Source organism: Chenopodium album, chromosome 7, assembly GCF_948465745.1.
Source record: "Chenopodium album chromosome 7, dcCheAlbu1.1, whole genome shotgun sequence".
Classification (NCBI taxonomy): domain Eukaryota; kingdom Viridiplantae; phylum Streptophyta; class Magnoliopsida; order Caryophyllales; family Amaranthaceae; genus Chenopodium; species Chenopodium album.
The window spans coordinates 1,982,157-2,002,280 of record NC_137840.1 but is presented as its reverse complement, the minus strand read 5'-3'; the positions used below and the strand labels follow the sequence as shown (position 1 = coordinate 2,002,280).

General features: G+C 34.0%; 2 protein-coding genes across 3 annotated transcripts; one reads left to right on the top strand and one right to left on the bottom strand.

Annotated features, from left to right (window-relative positions):
- Positions 1-3,970: 3,970 nt before the first annotated feature.
- LOC145638785 (proteasome subunit alpha type-5-like) lies at positions 3,971-15,331 on the top strand. Of its 2 annotated transcripts, none has more exons than XM_081689815.1 (10): positions 3,971-4,124; positions 4,293-4,334; positions 4,444-4,525; positions 4,654-4,734; positions 8,272-8,385; positions 8,484-8,585; positions 9,509-9,567; positions 9,685-9,787; positions 14,705-14,770; positions 14,869-15,331. In XM_081689815.1, exons 2-10 carry the CDS (start codon positions 4,321-4,323, stop codon positions 14,959-14,961), a joined length of 714 nt encoding a protein of 237 aa, XP_081545941.1. In that variant the 5' UTR covers positions 3,971-4,124; positions 4,293-4,320; the 3' UTR covers positions 14,962-15,331. The 2 variants fall into 2 exon arrangements, with proteins under 2 accessions (XP_081545941.1, XP_081545940.1); XM_081689814.1 differs by having other exon boundaries at positions 3,971-4,147.
- A 721-nt stretch (positions 15,332-16,052) lies between these two features.
- LOC145640776 (putative serine/threonine-protein kinase PBL21) lies at positions 16,053-19,865 on the bottom strand. Its single transcript, XM_081692008.1, has 6 exons — positions 19,521-19,865; positions 18,627-18,659; positions 18,360-18,544; positions 17,190-17,379; positions 16,677-17,068; positions 16,053-16,576 (listed from the first exon to the last, which is right to left on the bottom strand). Exons 1-6 carry the CDS (start codon positions 19,624-19,626, stop codon positions 16,244-16,246), a joined length of 1,239 nt encoding a protein of 412 aa, XP_081548134.1. The 5' UTR covers positions 19,627-19,865; the 3' UTR covers positions 16,053-16,243.
- Between the last annotated feature and the right edge of the window lie 259 nt (positions 19,866-20,124).

The following is a 20,124-nucleotide window of genomic DNA, read 5'->3' as shown; positions in this document are numbered from 1 at the left end:
GAAGACTTTAAAGTGAAACGAACAGTAGTAAATTTGTCCACTTAAAACCAAAAAAAAATTCCCACAATTTGTTTTTACTAATATATATATACACACACACATACACTACCAAATTATGTATGTAGTTATGACTTAGGAGGGTTAGTAAGAGTGACTTACATTGATTCAATTATGTTGACTACTTCAATAGACGAGTTAAGCATGTCAGATTCAAGTTATCGGGTTTACGTTCAACCCATTAATATAATCAAGTTATGCGTGTCAGTTTCGGGTTGAAAATTCAAACCCAAACCAACCCATTAAATTTCGTGTCAGGTTCGTGTCAACCTAATTACTTAAAAGATTTGAGATTTCTTGACCCAGACCCGCTTATTTCGTGTCGCATTCGTGTCGGGTCATCGTGTCGTGACAACTTTTTCTGACAACCCCAATATGTACTCCTTTTCACACCAGTATCACGCCAAATCATCAATCAAACGACAATCTTTAGCATCACGCCACTTCATTTTTCAACAATCTTTATCCATGAGATCAAAATCTAAAAATGCATACAAAGTTTGAACACCAATCCTCATTGAAGAAAATCACATTTATTATTATTAAATAGATCATGTATTATTGAATGAAAATCACATTGAATGAAAAACACATTTATATATAAATATATACACTCAAGTATTATAATGTAGAATAGAGAAAAAAAATCCAAAATATAATTTATCATTGTCATTGTAATCTAATGTACTCAAAATTTAAAAAACCTCATAGTTCTTTCAAAGCGTCTAATATAAAAAGGAAAGTATTCGGAATATTACCTCGGAGCAAAACCAGCGTCAAACACTAGTTATTATTATTAAAAAATTCAATAAGCATTTTTTTTCCACTGAATTACATTTATCCAAAACGTAAACTCCTACACAGTTTCTATTGTTTAAATAAAGGAAATTTTGTCTAGAACTATTATAAAGATAGGGTCATTTGTGAACAACTACTCGTTTTTTTATTTATTTTATTTTTATTTCTGTAGAACTACCCCCAAGTTATGAAACGTTTGAGTAGCACTACCTAGTAACGTTTTCCGTCCAATAAACGCGTTTTGATCCTCTTTTTCCACCTAATTAACTCCCCCCAACTATCTTCTCGATCTCCTCCTCTTTCCTCCCTAATTAATAATTTTCTTCATCAACTAACAACCCACTGTCACTCATGTATTTCTTTATCAATCCATTTGAAAAATTTGCATCCTCTTCTACCAGATGCAACATCATAGAATTTATAAGCCAAGAATCCACGATGTGTCCAATTTTGGTGGAATGCCAAAATTGCACTTGTTTGGATGATATTGCAAAGTGGATTGACATCCTACCATTTACAATGGGCAATTAGTAATTAAAATGCAATTGAATTCAATCTCAAAACAAAAATAACTGAAACCCAGAACTCAATTGAACCCCAAAACCCTAGAAACCAAAACCCTCAAATTTATTTGAACTCATAAACCCTATCTAAATTACTAAATTTAAACCCTAATTATATTAATTGCATTTAATTAAAACTTGTAACATATTGAGCGCGGGGAAATTAGGTCGTTGATTAACTTCCTCACGGCTAAACAGAATTTATTATAATCCTAAACTAACCCCTAAACAAGTCTAGTGGTAAGTTCGGAGTCGAACCACAAGGAACAGTAATGTTAGATTGTTCTCGATCTAATGCTTAAGTTACGCCGAAGTCGGTTTATGGATAGTGGACACTACAACTACACTAACACACATATAAAGAACAAAATATTATAAAGTCTACTAGGGGTAAAAATCCACTTGAACAATTAAAAAGTTAATGAGAATCCATTTGAAAATCAATCATGCAAAGAAAGAATTAAAATGAGAATTAATTACACTCAAGAGCAATCTCTCAAATTCCTAGCCTAGATCCCTCATTGACTAGGTGCATAGAAGAAATTTACCCAATATGCAATCAAATATAACAATTCTAATTCACAATCCCTTGTCAAACTAGAACTAATATGCAATTAAGTTTGCTATCATGGGAGATCAATCCAATCTAAAACAAACAACATGCCATCATCAATTCAATCAATTTAATCACACAATTATCATCAAATTTATCTCAAATAACTCAATTAACCATTACAAAGCTTCACTCAACACCTAGTAGAAGGAAACCTACTCAAACATGATTAACAAAGCAATTAAAGAAAGCATAAAGAGTAAAGAGAGTAAGAATGCTCATTGATATAAGATGGAGATCTTCAAATCATCAAATTCCTCCTTTGATTGTCCAAAATCCATGAAAACCATTGTGTTTCTCACTTTCACTCTCTTAAATTTGAGAGTTTCTCTCTCTAAAAACCTAAAACTAATCTAAAAACTATTGAAGAAATGAATTCCTCCCTTTAAAATGAGCCAAAAAAATCTATTTATATCTCTTACTAAATTGCCTAGGAAGCTCCGCATAGGAGTGGGCGCTCCTAACTGTAGCAGTGGGAGGCAGAAACATCCAGACAGTTTGGAGCGAGTGGTCCTCACAGGGTGCGCGCCCGCTCCTTTCGGACTGGGGAAACCGCTCAGATTCAAATGAGCATGTCTCTCATGATTTACATCGGAATTGGGCATATGACCTGCCGTTGGAAAGCTCTCGAGATAAGATTTCATCTCCAATTGAAATAACCCCAAAATGTTTTGTAGATAAAAAGATATAGGCATTTGAAGTTTGATCTTTGCAAATCAAGTGCACATTTCTTCATTACTTGTTCTTTTATGTTTTATATTTCTTCAATCTTGAGCAATGAACTTATCCAAGTGTTCCTAAACATAAGATAAACCAATAAAGTTTAATCTAATGCCATAAGCAACCAAAATATGCAAGAAAAGCCAAAATTGAGCAATAACGACATTTCACACGCAAACATGACAAATGTAGTAAAACCTTATTAAAACCAAGTAAAAAGAAATAAAAACTATGAAAAACTAACTAGAAAACTCCTAAAAATAGCGACATAAATAACACTTGTCACATATACAAGAAACAATGAATTAAAAGAAAAGTGTGAATCATTACCTAAATTACTAAGAATTTGTATTCAATTGTTTGATTATCTTCTCTCGGATTTTTAGGGCGATAATGGAGGGAAAATTAATTAGGGAGGAGAGATGATGAGATAAAGTAGTTTGGGGGGGAGTTAATTAGGTGGGAAAGTGAAAAAGTGGGCCCCGATAACGTCTTAATTGGACAGAAAACATTATTGAGTAATGTTACCCAAACGTTTCCAAACTTGCGGGTAATTCTAAAAAAATAAAAAAAAGAGGGTTAAAAAATGATCCTATATTTGGGGTAGTTATAGACAAAATTTCCTTGAATAAATAGTACTTTGTTCAATTCATATTAGTTGACACATTATATATAGGCATGTTTTCCAACGCATACTTAATTGTAAATATATTTAACTATGTATTAGCAAACATAATAAAAAGTTGACATTTGGGAAGTTGATATTAATCTAACAAGACCCACATAATTATGTTTTTCTCAACACTGAATCACAAAATAGAAGTCAAAGTAAGTTACGTGAATACTGCACAAAAGTCCAAACGTGTCAATTAAAAGAAATAGAAGATATATTATTATCAATTATTAATGAAGTAACTAAATTTTATGGTCTATCTTTTCATATTTGGATACCATACATATTGACTCATTGAGTATTGATGTGGATATGATAGTTAGAGTTATTGATTACTAGATACGGAGTACTTGACTCGATAATCGCGATGGTTTGGATACCCGACCCATGCTCACCTTAGCACAGACCACCGATTGTTGGTTAACTTGTGTTAGCCAGCTTACCCTCCATGGCCTATTGGTTGCCAACTGAAAAAGTATAGGACTCCGTTGAGTGAACCCAACTGTGAAAAAGTGAGGTAAGTGAGGTAGCATTTGTTGCTTTTCCCTTTTCCCTTTTCTTGCATGACAAGATTTCAATTTTATTCTTAATTCCACAATTACTTAGTTTTTGGACACATTTTTGAAGCTCAAAATTAGTAGCTCAAGAACACTGAAGGGGGATTCTCACTAATTCAGCTCAACAATTTGCAATAAGATCGGTTCGTCCTCTAATCTTTCGCAGGTATAATCTGTTTTTCTCATTGTAATAGATTCAATTTCTGAAGAATTTTCGATTGATTTCTGATTCAAAATGATAAACCCTAACCCTAATTGTTCCTTACTTTATCGATTGATTAATTACCTAATGAATCTCGATTGATTCACAGGACATTTGTTTTTCTGCTATAATTAAGGATGTTTCTCACCAGGTAATTAAATTGAGTTTTGAAACATTGATTGATTTATGTTGTAATTCATTTCGAATCATTTATGGGTTTTGACAAATTCTCTTATTTGTTCATGTTGTTGCCAATGAAGGACTGAGTATGACAGAGGAGTCAACACCTTTTCTCCTGAAGGGAGATTGTTTCAAGTTGAATATGCAATTGAAGCTATCAAGGTATTTTTTTTGTTGGTTTTTTGTGTGTTAATGTGTCATTATTGTTGGATGGCGTGACCGGGATCATCCCCGGTGTATGCGATACGATTTTAGTGTTAACATATTCTCTAATCTTCATCTGAATACAGTTGGGTTCAACTGCAATTGGGATAAGGACTAATGAAGGTGTTGTGCTTGCTGTCGAAAAACGTATCACCTCTCCATTACTGGTATATTCAACTTACATGGTTACTAATATTTATCAAGAACAATGTTAATGTTAAACCCTCTTTCATGCCTATTTATTTTGACTGTGTCAGTATGCCCCTTTTGCTGAAGTAGAAAGTGGAAACTTTTGCTGCAAGGGATCTTCCTTTATGTGAATTTTTGTTGAATATAAGCGGTAATGAACTAGCATTCATAGATGGATCAAAGCATTCAAGAGATAGCAAGAATGCCAACACTTTACATGTTTCTAGCGATTCACATGGCATCAACAAAAGCCGAAGTGAACCAAGTTCTCCTAGCTTCTCCTCCAGATAGACTAAATAGGATTTGAATAGTTTGGTTTTTGCTTGATGAAAGAAGTTATAAGGGTGAATGCGTAGCTATTGGAAAATTGCTTCTTGAACTTAGTTCCCGATCAATAAATTCAAGTTAGATGTATACACGTAGGGTGTCGATAGGACTCTATACTTGAAGATGCTCTGGAGGAATTTTTGGGCATCATAAAGGCATAAATCAATAAATGTACTTCATTTTGTTTATATTTATTTATTTTTGGTAAAATGTTTTTGCAGAGTGAAAGAAATTATAAGGCGTGTGAGTGTATAGCTTTTGATTAAAAACGGCTACTTGAACTTGGTTCTTGGTCAATAATAATGAGGAAAACGTGTGTACTGTGTATGTAGGATGTCTTTAGGACTCTAGAGATGGAAGTTTATATTTTCATATACAAGTGACACTTCTTTGTTGAGAAAATTGGTGAATACTATTAATAATGTTGGTCTTCTGGAAGCAAAAGTGTATGCAGTAAAGACATTTTCTTCCCATAGTTAATTGTTTATTTGTTTGCTTTCTGGCTGCTTATTATAAAACTTGGGTTACTTCACATCAGTTCTACTGAGTAGTGAATCAATTTTAGGATTTAACAGATGGTTGAAGTTCCAAAATTTCTTTCTTTGTCAGTTTTTTTTGGGTCTGGCAAAACATCTTTATATTTAGGCCTTCCTCTTGTGCCCCATTCAAAAGCAAATTTATTTGGGATCGAATAATTAAGAGGCTAAAAAAAAGCCTCTTTTTGGAAATTGGGCTGCAAGATATTGTACATTAACCTTATTAAGAGGAACCCTTGTATGCTCAAGACAATAATGCAAGCAACATACTTATACTACCTCCGTTTTGTATTATGTGCAACAAAGTCCTTTACACGGACTCCTAGGCAATTTTTTTTTATGAGTATTAAATGGAGAGAGAAAGATAGGGATGCATGTGATGAAGAGAGAGAGAGAAATGATAACTTAAAAAGGGAATAAAACATTTGTTGCATTTAATGTGTAACATCCATTTTTAATAAAGCACATAATATGAAATAAAGATAGTAGAAAATTTGTAAAACATCTTTTCACGAAGAGAAAACTTGCTGGTGTAGTGTATTTATTTCCAAGAAGTTTGGTCTAATTGAAAATGAAAGCAACTTCAAAATTGAATTTAGTTTGTTGTTGATATTGAATGTAATTTTCCAGAATAGTAAACGTATTAGAGATCATTGATAAGGGTGGTTATTTTTCTGTTGCTAAAAAATTCATTTACTAAAATAGTTTCAAGGGGAAGATGGTTTTGGCATGACATTTGGTGTAGAATAGCCTTTATAGGCATTTGGTCCACAAGCTGCTATGTGTTTGGAATAAGGAATGAAACCATGGGGGTATTTGTTTGGACCTTGATACTTAATACCAAATGTTTGGTAAATATTTTGGAATGGTTTATTTTTTTTATTTTCTATTTATTTATGTATTTTTTATTTTAAGGTTTGGTATGAGCAAAATCCACTTCCCTCCTTGGTTTTCTAAACCCCACACCTTGAAGGTTTGAGGTATGGGTTCAAATTTACAAATTTCTCAAACACACACATGGTATGAGTTTTAGCCATTCTAAACCCATACCATATACCAAAATTCTGTGAACCAAACATCCCCTTAGAGGTTTAATTTCCAGATCTATTGAAAATTGTGTTGCTTAAGGAGGCAATTGCTTACAAGGTGGCAACATAAAAGATTAATCAAAAAGCATTGGCTGTTTATTTTCAAATATTCAATCTTAAGGATTCTGTATACTTTCTTTTGAGGGAGAACTTGATGGAAATAATTAAACTATGTTCGCTATATGATGGGAATGGTTCCTTTTCTGTCAAGAATTTTTGCAAAGTTTTTTTAAGAAATTTTTGTCTTGAATTTCTTGCCAATGAAATTTGAAAGATGAAGGCTTCTCAAATTTTTATGTATGGATAATAGGACTGTAGGAGTCAATAAGAAAAATAAAAGACCCCATAGATAATGTTCTGGAGTTCAATCTTGCTTGCCTTTGTTTTCTTAAATGAAGAGGAGAGTCTGTTGCTTAACCTCATCCCTTTCTATTCTTGGATTCTATTTCTTTGTCACTGATCCTTAATTTTGATTGGTATGAGTTGAGTCTCATTCTGTGAAAAGTGTTCTTGAGGAATGGAAAAGAAGGATGAAGAAAGGTTTGATGGCTGATGAGTGGATAATGTTTATGTTGGCAGTCTGGCGGTGGGCTTGGATTGAAAGAAACAGCAGATTATTGAGGGTAGAGGTTTCTTGCTTGGTTGACAGTTCAACTTTTCCTTTTGAGTCTATTGTGTTGCTAAAGACAAGTGTTAGGTTTTGGCTATACTTGACTTTAGTCAAAATTGTAGATAAAATACTATATGCTTGAGTTCATGATATTTTCGTTTTCTTCATGGATATATGCTGTCTTTATTTTTAGTCACCAAGTATTCTACACCATGTAAGCATGAATCCAGAATAAATATTACCTACACTATTAGACAACTATAACTTGCAAAGAGAATATAGACCTAAAATAGGATGAAGGACAGTGTTGGATTCATCATAGTGAAGGTTTAACTTCTACTTGTGAGGTTGTTGTCCTTTTGACTTTCCTTCCCTTAATGGCTGCGCGATGATATAGAGAGTGTTGATACAAAACAATAACAGCTCCACTGTCTTTGTTTGATGTTACACACCTTTCAATTATTCTGAGTTCCATGGGTTAATTATGGAAGAATATCTATTATAAATGCTAAGCAAAAAAGTAAGTTGGCTTCTGTTAGCCATCTTCTAGATTCTTAAGTGACAGAAAGAGGGCTTTGAGTCTTTTGACCATCATGAGAGCCTTTTGACCTTCGATATTCTCACAATAAGAGTAAAGCATTAATATCCTAGGCTCTTTACATCTCGGAAGAAGATTTAGGAAATCATAGAGATTGCTAGTTGCTTGAAAATTTTGTGAAATTCCAGCATAAATTTCTGGTTAAACATTTATAATTTTGATTGCTTAATGCCACTAGGTATCCTTGACATGGAACAATTAGGTAATATGCTAGTCCTGCCAATTATATTAACTTAGGAGGCAAAGATTTGATATTAATTATTTTTTTCTTGTTCACGTTGTGAATTATGGTGATTCAATTTTTTCATTGTGTGAAAGATTGATTCTTAGCGTTACTGTCTTTGAATTTCTTTCAGGAGCCTAGCAGTGTTGAAAAAATCATGGAAATTGATGAGCATATTGGGTGTGCTATGAGTGGATTGATTGCTGATGCTCGCACACTTGTTGAGCATGCAAGGGTGGAGACCCAGGTAATTTAACATCTTTAGTCATTGGTTTATTGTGAACTTATTTTATAAGTGCAATATGGGCAGAAATATTATTGTTTTGTTCCATTTCCTTGCAACAGAATCACAGATTCTCTTATGGTGAGCCAATGAATGTTGAATCTACCACACAAGCTTTGTGTGATCTAGCACTGCGCTTTGGAGAAGGAGACGAAGAATCAATGGTGAATTGCCTTTTCTTTAAAACTTTAGTTGACTTCCTTCATCCCTTGTATTTGCAGCTAGGAGGTAGGCTGTATTGTTTCATTATTGAATAAATCTATGGAACTAGGATGTAGTGCAAGTATTAAATATTCAAGCGGGCATTCAAAACGATTGTGTGTCATGGGTATGTGCGAATTGGGATCACTTCTCCCTATCTCCCCAACGTAAAGATAGGAAGTAATTGAAAAATTGAAGTAACTATAGAAATTGTAGTTGTTTCTCATTCTTGCCCCAAAACTACATAAATTATTTAAATAAACTGTGGAGAACTTGGGTTTTATTCCACCAATGATGCTAGATGCCACATAAATCATTATGTATCTTTTAGTTTTGTTGCTGAACAATTCACACAAATCAAGTTTTTTTTTTTTTTCATCTTAAATTTGGTGTTCGGGGGAGTTGGAAGATATGAGTATGTTTTAGTGCATTTACTGCAAAGACTAGATTATGAAACTCCTTTTGTCAAAAAAAAAAAAAAAAGAAAAGATTATGAAACTCCTGGATTTTGCAACAGGGTAGTGCTCTCTCAGGAGATGTTACCTACCCAGAATCTTACTTTAGTAAACTGTCATTTCTTGATTCTGTGTTTGTAGAGAGCAGTTCCAGCAAAGCTTTAACAAAAAAAGCTTCATCTTCTTGGTGCCAAGTGCTATTCTGAGTAGAACAATTGACTCCAGCTACACTAGCTATATAATCTTACTACTTCCAAAGAAGCCCATTTGCTGATTCCCTTCTTTCCCATTACCCTACTGCTTGTTTCTTTCACCCCCCTTCTATGGTGATATGAACTCCTATAATTGCGTTACAGAGAGTCAATGTTTCCTCTACTGTAGGGATCTTTCTGTCCCATTTGTTTCTAATGTAAAACTTTATGTATTTGCAGTCCCGTCCTTTTGGTGTATCTCTTCTCATTGCAGGTCATGATGAAAATGGACCCAGCTTGTAAGTGTACTTATTGGATATCTTGTATATGCAGAGGATATCTCTTAGTTTTTGGCATGTGATCTACTTGTTTTTTAGGGCTTTTTTTGATGTAAGATGAAACTCTTTCTCATACAGGTATCATACAGATCCATCTGGTACATTTTGGCAGTGCAGTGCTAAGGCTATTGGTTCTGGTTCTGAAGGTGCAGACAGCAATTTGCAGGAGCAATATAGAAAGGTATGTCCACTGCATGTTATGTGGTATCTCTCACATAGGAGTGAGGTGAACTGGTTACCTTACCATAGATGCTCTCGGTGTTGCTATTTAAACTTTGAATGTCAAGTTTTATTTTGATAAGGAAATGATATTATTGAAGTATAAATGACCAAAAAAAAAAGCGCACCCAAACTTGGCTAATATTACCGGCTAGGGTAATAGTAACACTACCAAACAAGAGTATCTCCTTTTAAGGTTTTCTCAATTGAGATGCCTTTTATAGAGTTAAACTCTTGCAAAAAAAAAAAAAAAAGAAAAAAAAAAAGAAAAAAAAAGAAGAAGAAGAAGACCTACAGAAATCCATGTGTACAAATTATTTCAGGCACCAATTAAAAAGTTACTAACAAGGCTCCAAAACTGGTTCTTAAAGGTAGCAATAAGATAATATCATTCTATGAGCTATAAATGACTCCCTCCAATCCTATTTGTTCATTTCATTTGGAATCGGGAAGAAAAGTAAAACTTAATGATAGAAACAATTTAAATAATACTCCCTCCATCACTTTTTTTGTCATGTTTATTTTGGGCTTTCCTTTGATGGTTACATTTCTAAAATTTTCTAAAGTAGAATATTAATTTTATACATTTCCCCCCATATTTTCACATTTCCAATACACTTATCCTCATATTACCTACTTCCAATGCAACTATTTCCAATTACCAAATATTAACATAACCCCAAAGTAACTATTCCATTTATGTAAATATTTATCTACTCCCTAAGCAAATATTTTCATTTACCAAAATGTTTATCTAATTCCACAACAAATATTCTCATTTACAGACATCCAAAGTTTTTTTTATTTTCTTAATATCCGCGTAAAAAAAAACAAATGTAACTGTAGAAAAGTAATGGAGGGAATAAAGACTACTTTTTACATTAAACTTAAATTAAGAAAAAAAAGGGACATGGTAGTTGATATGATGATTGGGAAGACCGAATGATGATTAAATAATTGGAATCATGCATGAGGAAATTAAGTTAGATGGAAATTGTTCTTAAAAGTTGTATGGAAAAGTGAAAAAGGTACTCTCCTTGTTCCTAAAAGACGATTACATTTGTTATTTTAAGCGCTCGTCTTTACTGATTATGTTTTAATTATTTCCTACTCCCTTTGTTCCTGAAGAAGGTTACGTTTGGTGGTTTTTCACGGTTAATAAAGAAAATAAGAAAGTGGAAAATAAGTTTGGTTGCGAACAATCTGAGTCGAGCTGAGTTTCAATCTGTTCATAAGCTTGATAAGAATTATTCGTGTTCGAACAATCCCGAGCTTGAACGAGCTTTTAAAAATCTTTTTCAAGCTTGGCTCGTTAACAATTTGGCTTGTTCGAGTTTTGTTCACGAACACACTCGTTTGCATTTCGAGTATAAATTCAAGCTTAAACAGGTTTAAATCGGGCTTGATTATATAAACGAGCCATAGTTTATCATCACAAAAAAGATTTCTTTTAAGTTTTATATAAGATGTTTCCTTCGTTCTATAGAAAAAGGTAATAAAAGAGTTTTCATGCCTATATGTAATGAAATAATAGGTACTCTTTACAAATATGTATGAGTAAAAGATATATAAATTGACCGAGTTTTATTTAGGCATGAAAAAGCTTTTAATTGAACTTAAACGAGTAGTTCATGAACATTATTGAGCCGAACATGATGTTGTTCGAGCTTTGTTCATCTGTTTGACGAGCTTAAGACTTTTGTTCAAGCTTGTTTGTTAGTTTAACAAACGAGTTTTGATCGAGTTTTGACTGAGCTTGTCCGCGAGTAGTTCATGAACGTATCAACTCATTTACACCCCTAAAAATAAGTGTTAAATTAATTTTGAAAATAGAAATATTTGTATTGGGAGTAGGTAAATATTTTTTGTAAATAAGAATTGATGCTTTGGGAATATGTAAATATTTTGATAAATGGGGATAGTTGCATGGAAAATATGTATGTATGTGGGAATTGTGTAAAAGATTAATTGGAACATAACCATTAAAGGGGAGCGCCAAAAAGGGCAAACGTTAACCCTCTTTTAGAATGGAGGGAGTAGATTAAAATAATTAATTTTTTTTACACATTTCGCATATACATACATTTTTTTCATGTAACTATTCCCGTTAATCAAATTATTCTTATAGTCCCGATGCGATTATTCCTATTTACAAAAATATTTACCTACTCCCAATGCAAATATTCCTATTTTCAAAGTTGATTTAATTCCTTAGTATTTGATATATGTGGCATCCAATTATTGCTTTCCACCATCTTATTTTCACCTTATTAACCGTGTAAAACCACCAAACGTGACCTTTCGGGAAGGAGGGAGTAATAGATTTTGGCACATTAACCAAATAATTATAGGGATGGGAGTATTTTGACCATATATTGAAAGATTTAATATGAGAACAACTTTTGATTCTTCCTATTTGGAAACGGGAAAAACAAATAGGATCGAAGGGAGTAAAAAATTTGTGTTGGAAATTGTCCTGTTTATTTCATGATACTAACCCAAATATTGAGCTTTGCCAGAGAACTATCTGATCTCCTTCTGCTCCTTAAATTAACATAGTTGTTAATGCTCTTAGATTGAGATTGGACAGGTGCTGTCTTCCAAATTTTCCTTAAACCTCTAAGAGTCTAAACTTTAAATCCCTTAAAGATAAAATCTCTTTGTTGTGAAACAAATAACTCCGTATCTCGGTACTTTAATTACAACAATAGCCAAGCATCTGACATTCTAAGTATTCCTTTTTCTGGCTGTTGGTTCTGCAAGTTATGACCAATGTTAAATTGTCTTTAGTTTTTGTTCCAGTGAAAGCATTTATCCTTTTTTGGGAGGCTCTGACCTTCAAATAAAATTTGGGACAGGAATATATTGAAAATTATTTGATAGGACCATCTATCAAATATAAGATAACACCTTCTATAATTGTATTTATGGGAAATCACCTTTTATGTCAAATTTATTAAAAAAGGTGCCTTTTCACCAAATTTTGGTAAATAGTCAATTCTGATCATTTTCTCCTCCTTTTTTGTACATGTACTCTTGTGCATGATTTGCTCTCACAATTAAAACTTAGTCTCTCTTAGGGGTTGCTCTGGAATAGGTGTTTATTGTAATGGGAGGGTGAAAAAAAAGTAATAATTCTGAAATTTTTTACAGTTGTGATCTGGGTAACCTATTCCCCTAAATAAGGGGGTCAATAATTACCCACCTCCCCTACTGTAACCGTTTCCCTAGTAAAAACAAAAAAAAGTTAACTCTCCTCTGCTATTATCTTCTATATACTATCTCCTCACCTCCATATCTCTCCGCCATTATAGCTGCCCAATAGAAGCAGCTGGCCACCATCATAGCTACATGACGAAGCTCACCAATGCCGGCGAATAACGAACAAGTACCTCAAATTGGAGCCATTGGTTGAACAGAGTTGATCTAAAGGTTAGGGCTTTTGATCCTTCCAGTGAGGCGATGCTCGTGGTGTACTTAATTATATCATTGACATGGTGGTTGCCGCCGATGGCCCTGAAGTGGTAGTCCTTATCCCAAGATTGTTGTCAAAACCTTAAAAAATGAAAAATTACCCCCTCAATCATCTAACCCATTAAATATTTCTTGTCTTCCCTATCTTTCTTGTTCAATTCCCAAATCTAACATATATTGAATTTCCAGCCCAATTAGCATTTTTTTTTTGGGTCAAGTCAGTTTACGGGTAACCTCCCTTTGCCATTCTGTCAATTCTCTTCCTTATATGGTCTGAAACTTGTTTCTGGTTAATCAACAGTCCACCATTTCATCTGTGCAAAATGAAGATTGCATCTGCATTGTACGAGTCCTAAAGGCTTGATGGTGCAGAGTTTGAAGGCATTATAAGTGAAACAAACGGTTACACATTGCAAAATTCAAGTCATCAAAATTTTTTAAGCCCAAATAAAACAATTGAAGAAATTTAACACTATTACTTGTCAGTCAAATGTCCTGCCCAAATTACTGGGATCCCTTCAATTAGATTTTTTTTCCCCCCGACTCTTGTGTTAAGATAAGGTGAATGATGAGAGGAAATGCTCTCTTGTGTTCAAATACAAGCAGCGGAGGGGTGGGAATTCAATGGTGTTGAAGTTAAATAGGGAAGAAAGAAGAGATTATAGCCAGATAGGCTAGTGATTGTGGGGGAAATGGGGTTTATATTGTGAGCGTATTTCATGTGCCAGTCATTATGTTTGACTTGTTTAATATATGGAGAAAAGGGAAGTCAAATGTCATATGTTAGACTTGTTCGCCGGAATCAGGTGAAATGGTGTCTTTTTTATTTTTAACAGAATTGACATAAAAGGTTTTCTCGTAAAACTAAACATAAAAGCTCTTGTTCAACAAACTTTGATTGGTGAAATAACTATGATTGGCTGCTAGAAACACTTAAACATACACGATTACACAGTATATATGCTTCTCCTAATAAGAGACTTTGAAAAGTCCAATAAAATTGAGAACCACCTCCTGGTATCCTACTTAGCCAACAATTTTTCTGCTTCCTTTGAAGATTCCAGTTATCAGAAAGCCTATTGACAAGAAACCTGAGATTCAGAAGATGGTCAAAAAGTTGTAAATAGGATTAATCCTATCTTCTTGTTTTCTTTGTTGCTTGGTTTCTCTAATTACCTTGCTATACCTGTGTTGGACATTTATGCAATACCTTGGATCTAGATAAGTGAACAAAGCTCTAAATTGTACAATCTGCTAAAGGAGGTAATCTACACAATATGGAATCCAGAAGGAATCCACAAAAATTCTATTAATATTATAAAACAGTAGTTATGGAGTTTGAAAGCCTTTCATTGTAGTATTTGTGAAACTATATCCACCAGGCTCTTTGTTTTTTCCACAACAGGATTTGACATTTCAAGAAGCTGAGACCATAGCTCTTTCGACCTTGAAGCAGGTTATGGAGGAAAAGGTATTTTTTCGCCCTTGATTATAGTTTAGTTGTGAGAAAGGGTTTGTGTCATTGGTGCTCTAACAGTCTAACACTCTAACCCTCCTTTTATATTGCAGGTGACACCAAACAATGTTGACATTGCTAAGGTTTCCCCAACCTACCACTTGTATACTCCTGCTGAAGTGGAAGCTGTCATTGCTCGCCTATGAGAAGCACCCTACTTTCAACTGCCGTTCCTATCTTGAATACTTCCTATTTGACCGGCATTGATATACTTTCTAGAGCTTAGATTGGGGAAATGATGTTTGCTTCCTTCTGAATTAGAGAAAACGTTGCCGGGGACTTATTCGAATTCTTATTTGAATGTATTCAAAGTTACTGTTAAAGAACTCAGTACTTCCTATATGGCCGGCATTAATATGCTATCTAGAGCTTAGTTCGGGGAAATGATGTTTGCTTCCTTCTGAATTAGATACGGTATGTTGCCGGGAACTTATTCGAATTCTTATTTGAATGTATTCAAAGTTGCTGTTAAAGAACTTGAGATAGGAACTTATTGCTAAATTTTTATGCTTCCAAGACCTGCTTGCCATTTTCAATTATTAAGTTTCATGTTGCTTGATTAGTAAAGAAGTTTCTGATCTCACTTTATCAACCGCGAGTTTATGAGGATTTTTTTAATGCATGATCTAGCAATCTACCAGCAACTTTTCCCAGATAAGTTGGTGATAATCTGTTTAGAGGGTCTCATGACTATCATCTCAAATGTTTTGGAAGCCTTGTGAAATACGTAGTACATCTTTCGTTCTTTTATGTTAAATCTTATTCATCTTGCTAGTATTAAAAGATGAGTTATGAAGTATTTCTTTTGTTCTTTTATGTTATCTTATTTATTAGTCAATCTAGATTCACGCATGACATGTATTGTGAAATGGATGAACTAGTAGGAGCATATTGCATTTTCGTACTGTTGGAAGTAACTGTTACTAGCAAATCTCCTATATAATTCTGACCAGCACATCTTGTAGCGAAAAACTAGTTATGAATCTCGAAAAAATTTCAAGGCACATATGGACGAGCATTACATTGTGGAGGCACATCACTCCTTTGGGTGTGTCCAATACCTTTCAGCTCACCAGGGCCATTGTTGTGGTTCTATAAGCTTGCATTTTCACGCACAAGCGCTGTAATTGGTTTTACCTAAACTATGAAGTCTGTGGAGCATGAATGGATATGTATATTGTTGCTTACCATTTCAATCTTTAATATGGAGGCAAAACAAATTATATCTTTTTGCGATGTTAATCGATTTTTATTGCAAAGCATATATAGATTTCTTTTCCATCTTATACATAAAAAAACTGCTCCATATCCTCTCCATTTTATGAATTTTTCTTGTCCTTGATTCTAAGCAAATTAAGGGATTAGATGAGCATACTAATCTGACGAAAATGCATTCATCTCATTTTAGTTCGACTGATTGTCCTCTCCTCATTTAATTGTGTGCTTGCTTGGAGAGTCCTCCTTTGAGGAGAGTTTCTTTGGAGAGTAGGGATTAGCCTGCTGTTCCGTTGTCAAAGTGCTCGAACGTGTCGGGGTACTTTGGGCAGTTGAAGATGCACTTGGGGGTGACTGGCATTCATTGGCTAAGTAGTCAAGTGCCACCACAATGTCGCTCATACAGGGTCGTAGGTTTGGTTCGTCGTTTAAACACATGGAGGTAACAGCAATCAGGTGACGGGCAGAGCGGGTAGGGAACTTCCCCCTCAGCCGAGGATCTACTATGTCAATGTACTTTCGTCGATCTTTCAAATAGGGACGAGACTGCAACCATTTGAAGATTAAAGAAGTTAATTTAATGATCAAAAGAGACTTATTCTTGCTTCACGTAATGAAAATTAAAATTTCAGCTTTTGAATCTTACCCAAACAACTATACTCTGATGGCCATGCCTCTTCGTAATGTCGAATGCCTTCCTTCCTGTAACAATTTCCAATAAGACTACGCCAAAACTGAAGATGTCAGATTTTAAGGTAAGTTTTCCAGTCATAGCATATTCCGGAGCACAATATCCAAATGTTCCCATCACCCTTGTTGACACATGAGTATTGTCATCCATAGGACCGAGCTTTGCAAGTCCAAAATCCGAGAGCTTTGGGTTGAACTCGTTATCCAACAAGATGTTGGCTGACTTGAGATCGCGATAGATTACAGGTGGCTTTGCAACACAGTGTAGATACTCTAGTCCGCGTGCAGCACCAGCAGCAATCTTTACCCGCGCATTCCAATCCAGGGCATCTTTGTCACTCTCAAGATCTAGGAAAAAATAACAATTAGAAAGCGAAATGACATTACATAATGATAATGATCCATGAAACAGCAGTAAGAAACTTAAATTGCTGTCTTGTTTGTGACAGGAAAACATGCAAATGGTTACCGAAAAGATGGTCAGCCAAGCTGCCCTTGGGCATGTACTCATAAACCAAGATTCTTTGATCGCCTTCAGCACAATAGCCAATCAGAGTGACCAGGTTTTCATGATGCAGCAAGCTTAACATCAAAACTTCAATGATGAACTCCTGATTGCCTTGAAGGCTGTCCAAATTAAGCCTTTTAGCAGCAATTAACTGTATAAAAAGCAGAACAAAAAAAGTAAAGGGGCGATGAGGTAAGAAAGCTGTTACTATATATATCAACACATCACATAATCACATTCCATAAAACTGGAGACGCCTTAAGCTAGATCTTTTTATCATAGAAACTTTTCCTGCAGAAAGTCGCAAACAGAGAGACGCCTTAAGCTAGATTTTTAGCTTAGCTTGAGGCTTATATATCAGCAGTGAGCTAACACTTTCTTTCCTCTCTTGAGGTTATGACTTCAAAGATATGTTCATCTAAAACTTTGATTTTCAGAATTTATTCAGCTTATTATTTCCCTTTTCGGATCATAGGAAGGGGTATGTACAAAATAATGTACAATTATTGAAACAGTTTATTTTTATAAAACTTGTTCTTTTTATCATTGCACAATGAATTATATTTGAACTTATAATCTTCCATAAGAAAATCAACAATAAAAATAACACTAAACGTACGAAAAAGTTGGTTCTGCTAGGTATCAGTTCAGATTCTTCAGAATTTTGCACATATAGCTAAGACTCCATAGCTTTTCCTCATTCTTTTCCTGTCATTAACAACTTCAAAGGATCCAAATTGAAAAGAAATCATTTATAATGAAAAGATCGAAATAAGCTAACTTCTTTCTCAGTTTGTAACAATTTCTTTGGGGAAATTCCCAGTTTCTCATGGTGAGAAACAAATTTTTTTCTCATGGCATTTTCGTGAATAAATTAACAACTTTTTCATTATTGTGGGCTCCACAATTGAATAAAGTTGAATAAAGTTGTTGGTTTATTTACGAAAATGCCATGTGAGAAACAAAATGATCACATCATTTCTTTGTAAGTCAATATCAGCAGACATCAGCTATATAAAAGACTGGTGTAACAACACATGATCACATCATAAAATTAAGCCTATGAACAAAGGTTGAATTCGAAATGCTTGAACCTGGTGTAAGAAATTTTAATATGGAAAGGTAATTTACCTGTCCATTATCCAAACGACCCTTATAAACCTTCCCAAAGCCACCTTCTCCGATCAAATTAGACTCCCTAAAGTTCTTTGTCGCGACTGCAAGGTCTCGGAAACTGAAGCTCTGAGCTGCAGTGGCATCTATTGTATCAACCACATTCTGCTTATCACCTAAGGACCCTGTTTTTCTATCATGATCTGCATCAATTTTTAAAGTAAGATAACACCAAAATTTAATTTGAATTTTAGAGTCATGACTAAGTTTTTATATAGGTCTCACCTGCATTTTCAAACTGTGAATTTTCCTTCCCATCTGCATCAAAATGCACTGGTTTGAAAAACAACTCCAAAAATGTTTTCAAAATTATTTTCAATCTTACACATCATAACATCTAATTTCACAAGGATTTAGGATATTCTACATTTTTACACTCAATTTTCTGATGGAAAAAACCCTGAAATTTCATAAAATTCTACAAACAAATAAACACTCACGTACAATGTTTTGTGTTACACTTATGATTTGTAAATAAATTAGATTAAAAAAAAAAAGTGCCCTTACAAAAACTTATCACTCATGTTAAACAATTTCTTTCCTAATCTAATGTTATACTACGTCCGTTACATATTATTTGTAACGATTTGACATAAAGTAGAGAGGAAAATGTCTAATCGTTGCAAATAATATGTAACGGAGGTAATATTAATTCTAAGTATGGGCATAACACATTGAAAGTGTGTCAACCACAAACCTTTCACACCCGGGTTCGAGGATCACTGCCCACTCGCTTAGAGCCCAAGGAAAGTCGCCTCCCTCCTCACCCATGTACATGACCCAGTCGCTTAGGGTCCAAGGAAAGTAACCCCCCACCCCTTCCCAACTGAATTCAACCTAGTGACCCGAATTGACACCTCAACCTAGGAACCTCCACATTGGGACGACTGGGTACCGTGACCCACAAACCCGAGTTCGAGTATCATAATCAACTCCCCTAGAACCCCTAAGTCCCCCCAAGATAAAAGTGCATGTATTTTCTTGATAAAAACAAATTCTATTGTTTTTTTCTTCTTATTATTAAGCAATTAAATGGCTTTAAAAAAAAAAATCAAATTATAAATTAATAATTCGCAATTACAACAAAATAAAATTAAAAAAAGGGAGAAGAAGAGAAACCTGGAGTGTAAGAATAAGAGGGAGAATCAGGATTAAAGAGCCTCTCATCTTCAAAAGGAAACCTCTTTTTGGGTATATTTATGCATGAAAAACAACTCATAATCATCTATTACAAGCCCAGAATTATTTGTTTAATTAATACTCTGTAATATCTGAATTAATTATTTATGAAGATGAAAATATTAATGTGTAAAGATGGAATTTTCCCCTTCAAGGGGAAGGGGAAGAAAAGAAAATTCAAATCCCCAGAATTCAAAAAGAAAAAAATTGATATAATTTCTTTTGCTCCCAAAATAATCAAAAAGAATGAACACTATTTCTGGGTATATTATTTTGAGAGGTAGACCATAAAATTTGGAATCAAAATAAGAAAATGAAAAATAAGGGTTTAAGAATATAAGAACAATTATTTAAGGTTTTTTTTTTTTTTTTTTTTTTTTTTTTTTTTTTTTTTTTTTTTTTTTAATTGAAACAAAGATTGTAAAGTTGGTAGATTTATTTAAATTAGGAAAATAATCATGATTATGATTATGAATATTGATTTGGAATCTACCAAATAATTAAGGAAAGATTAATTATTTTTTTTTTTGAAAGAAGGAAAGAT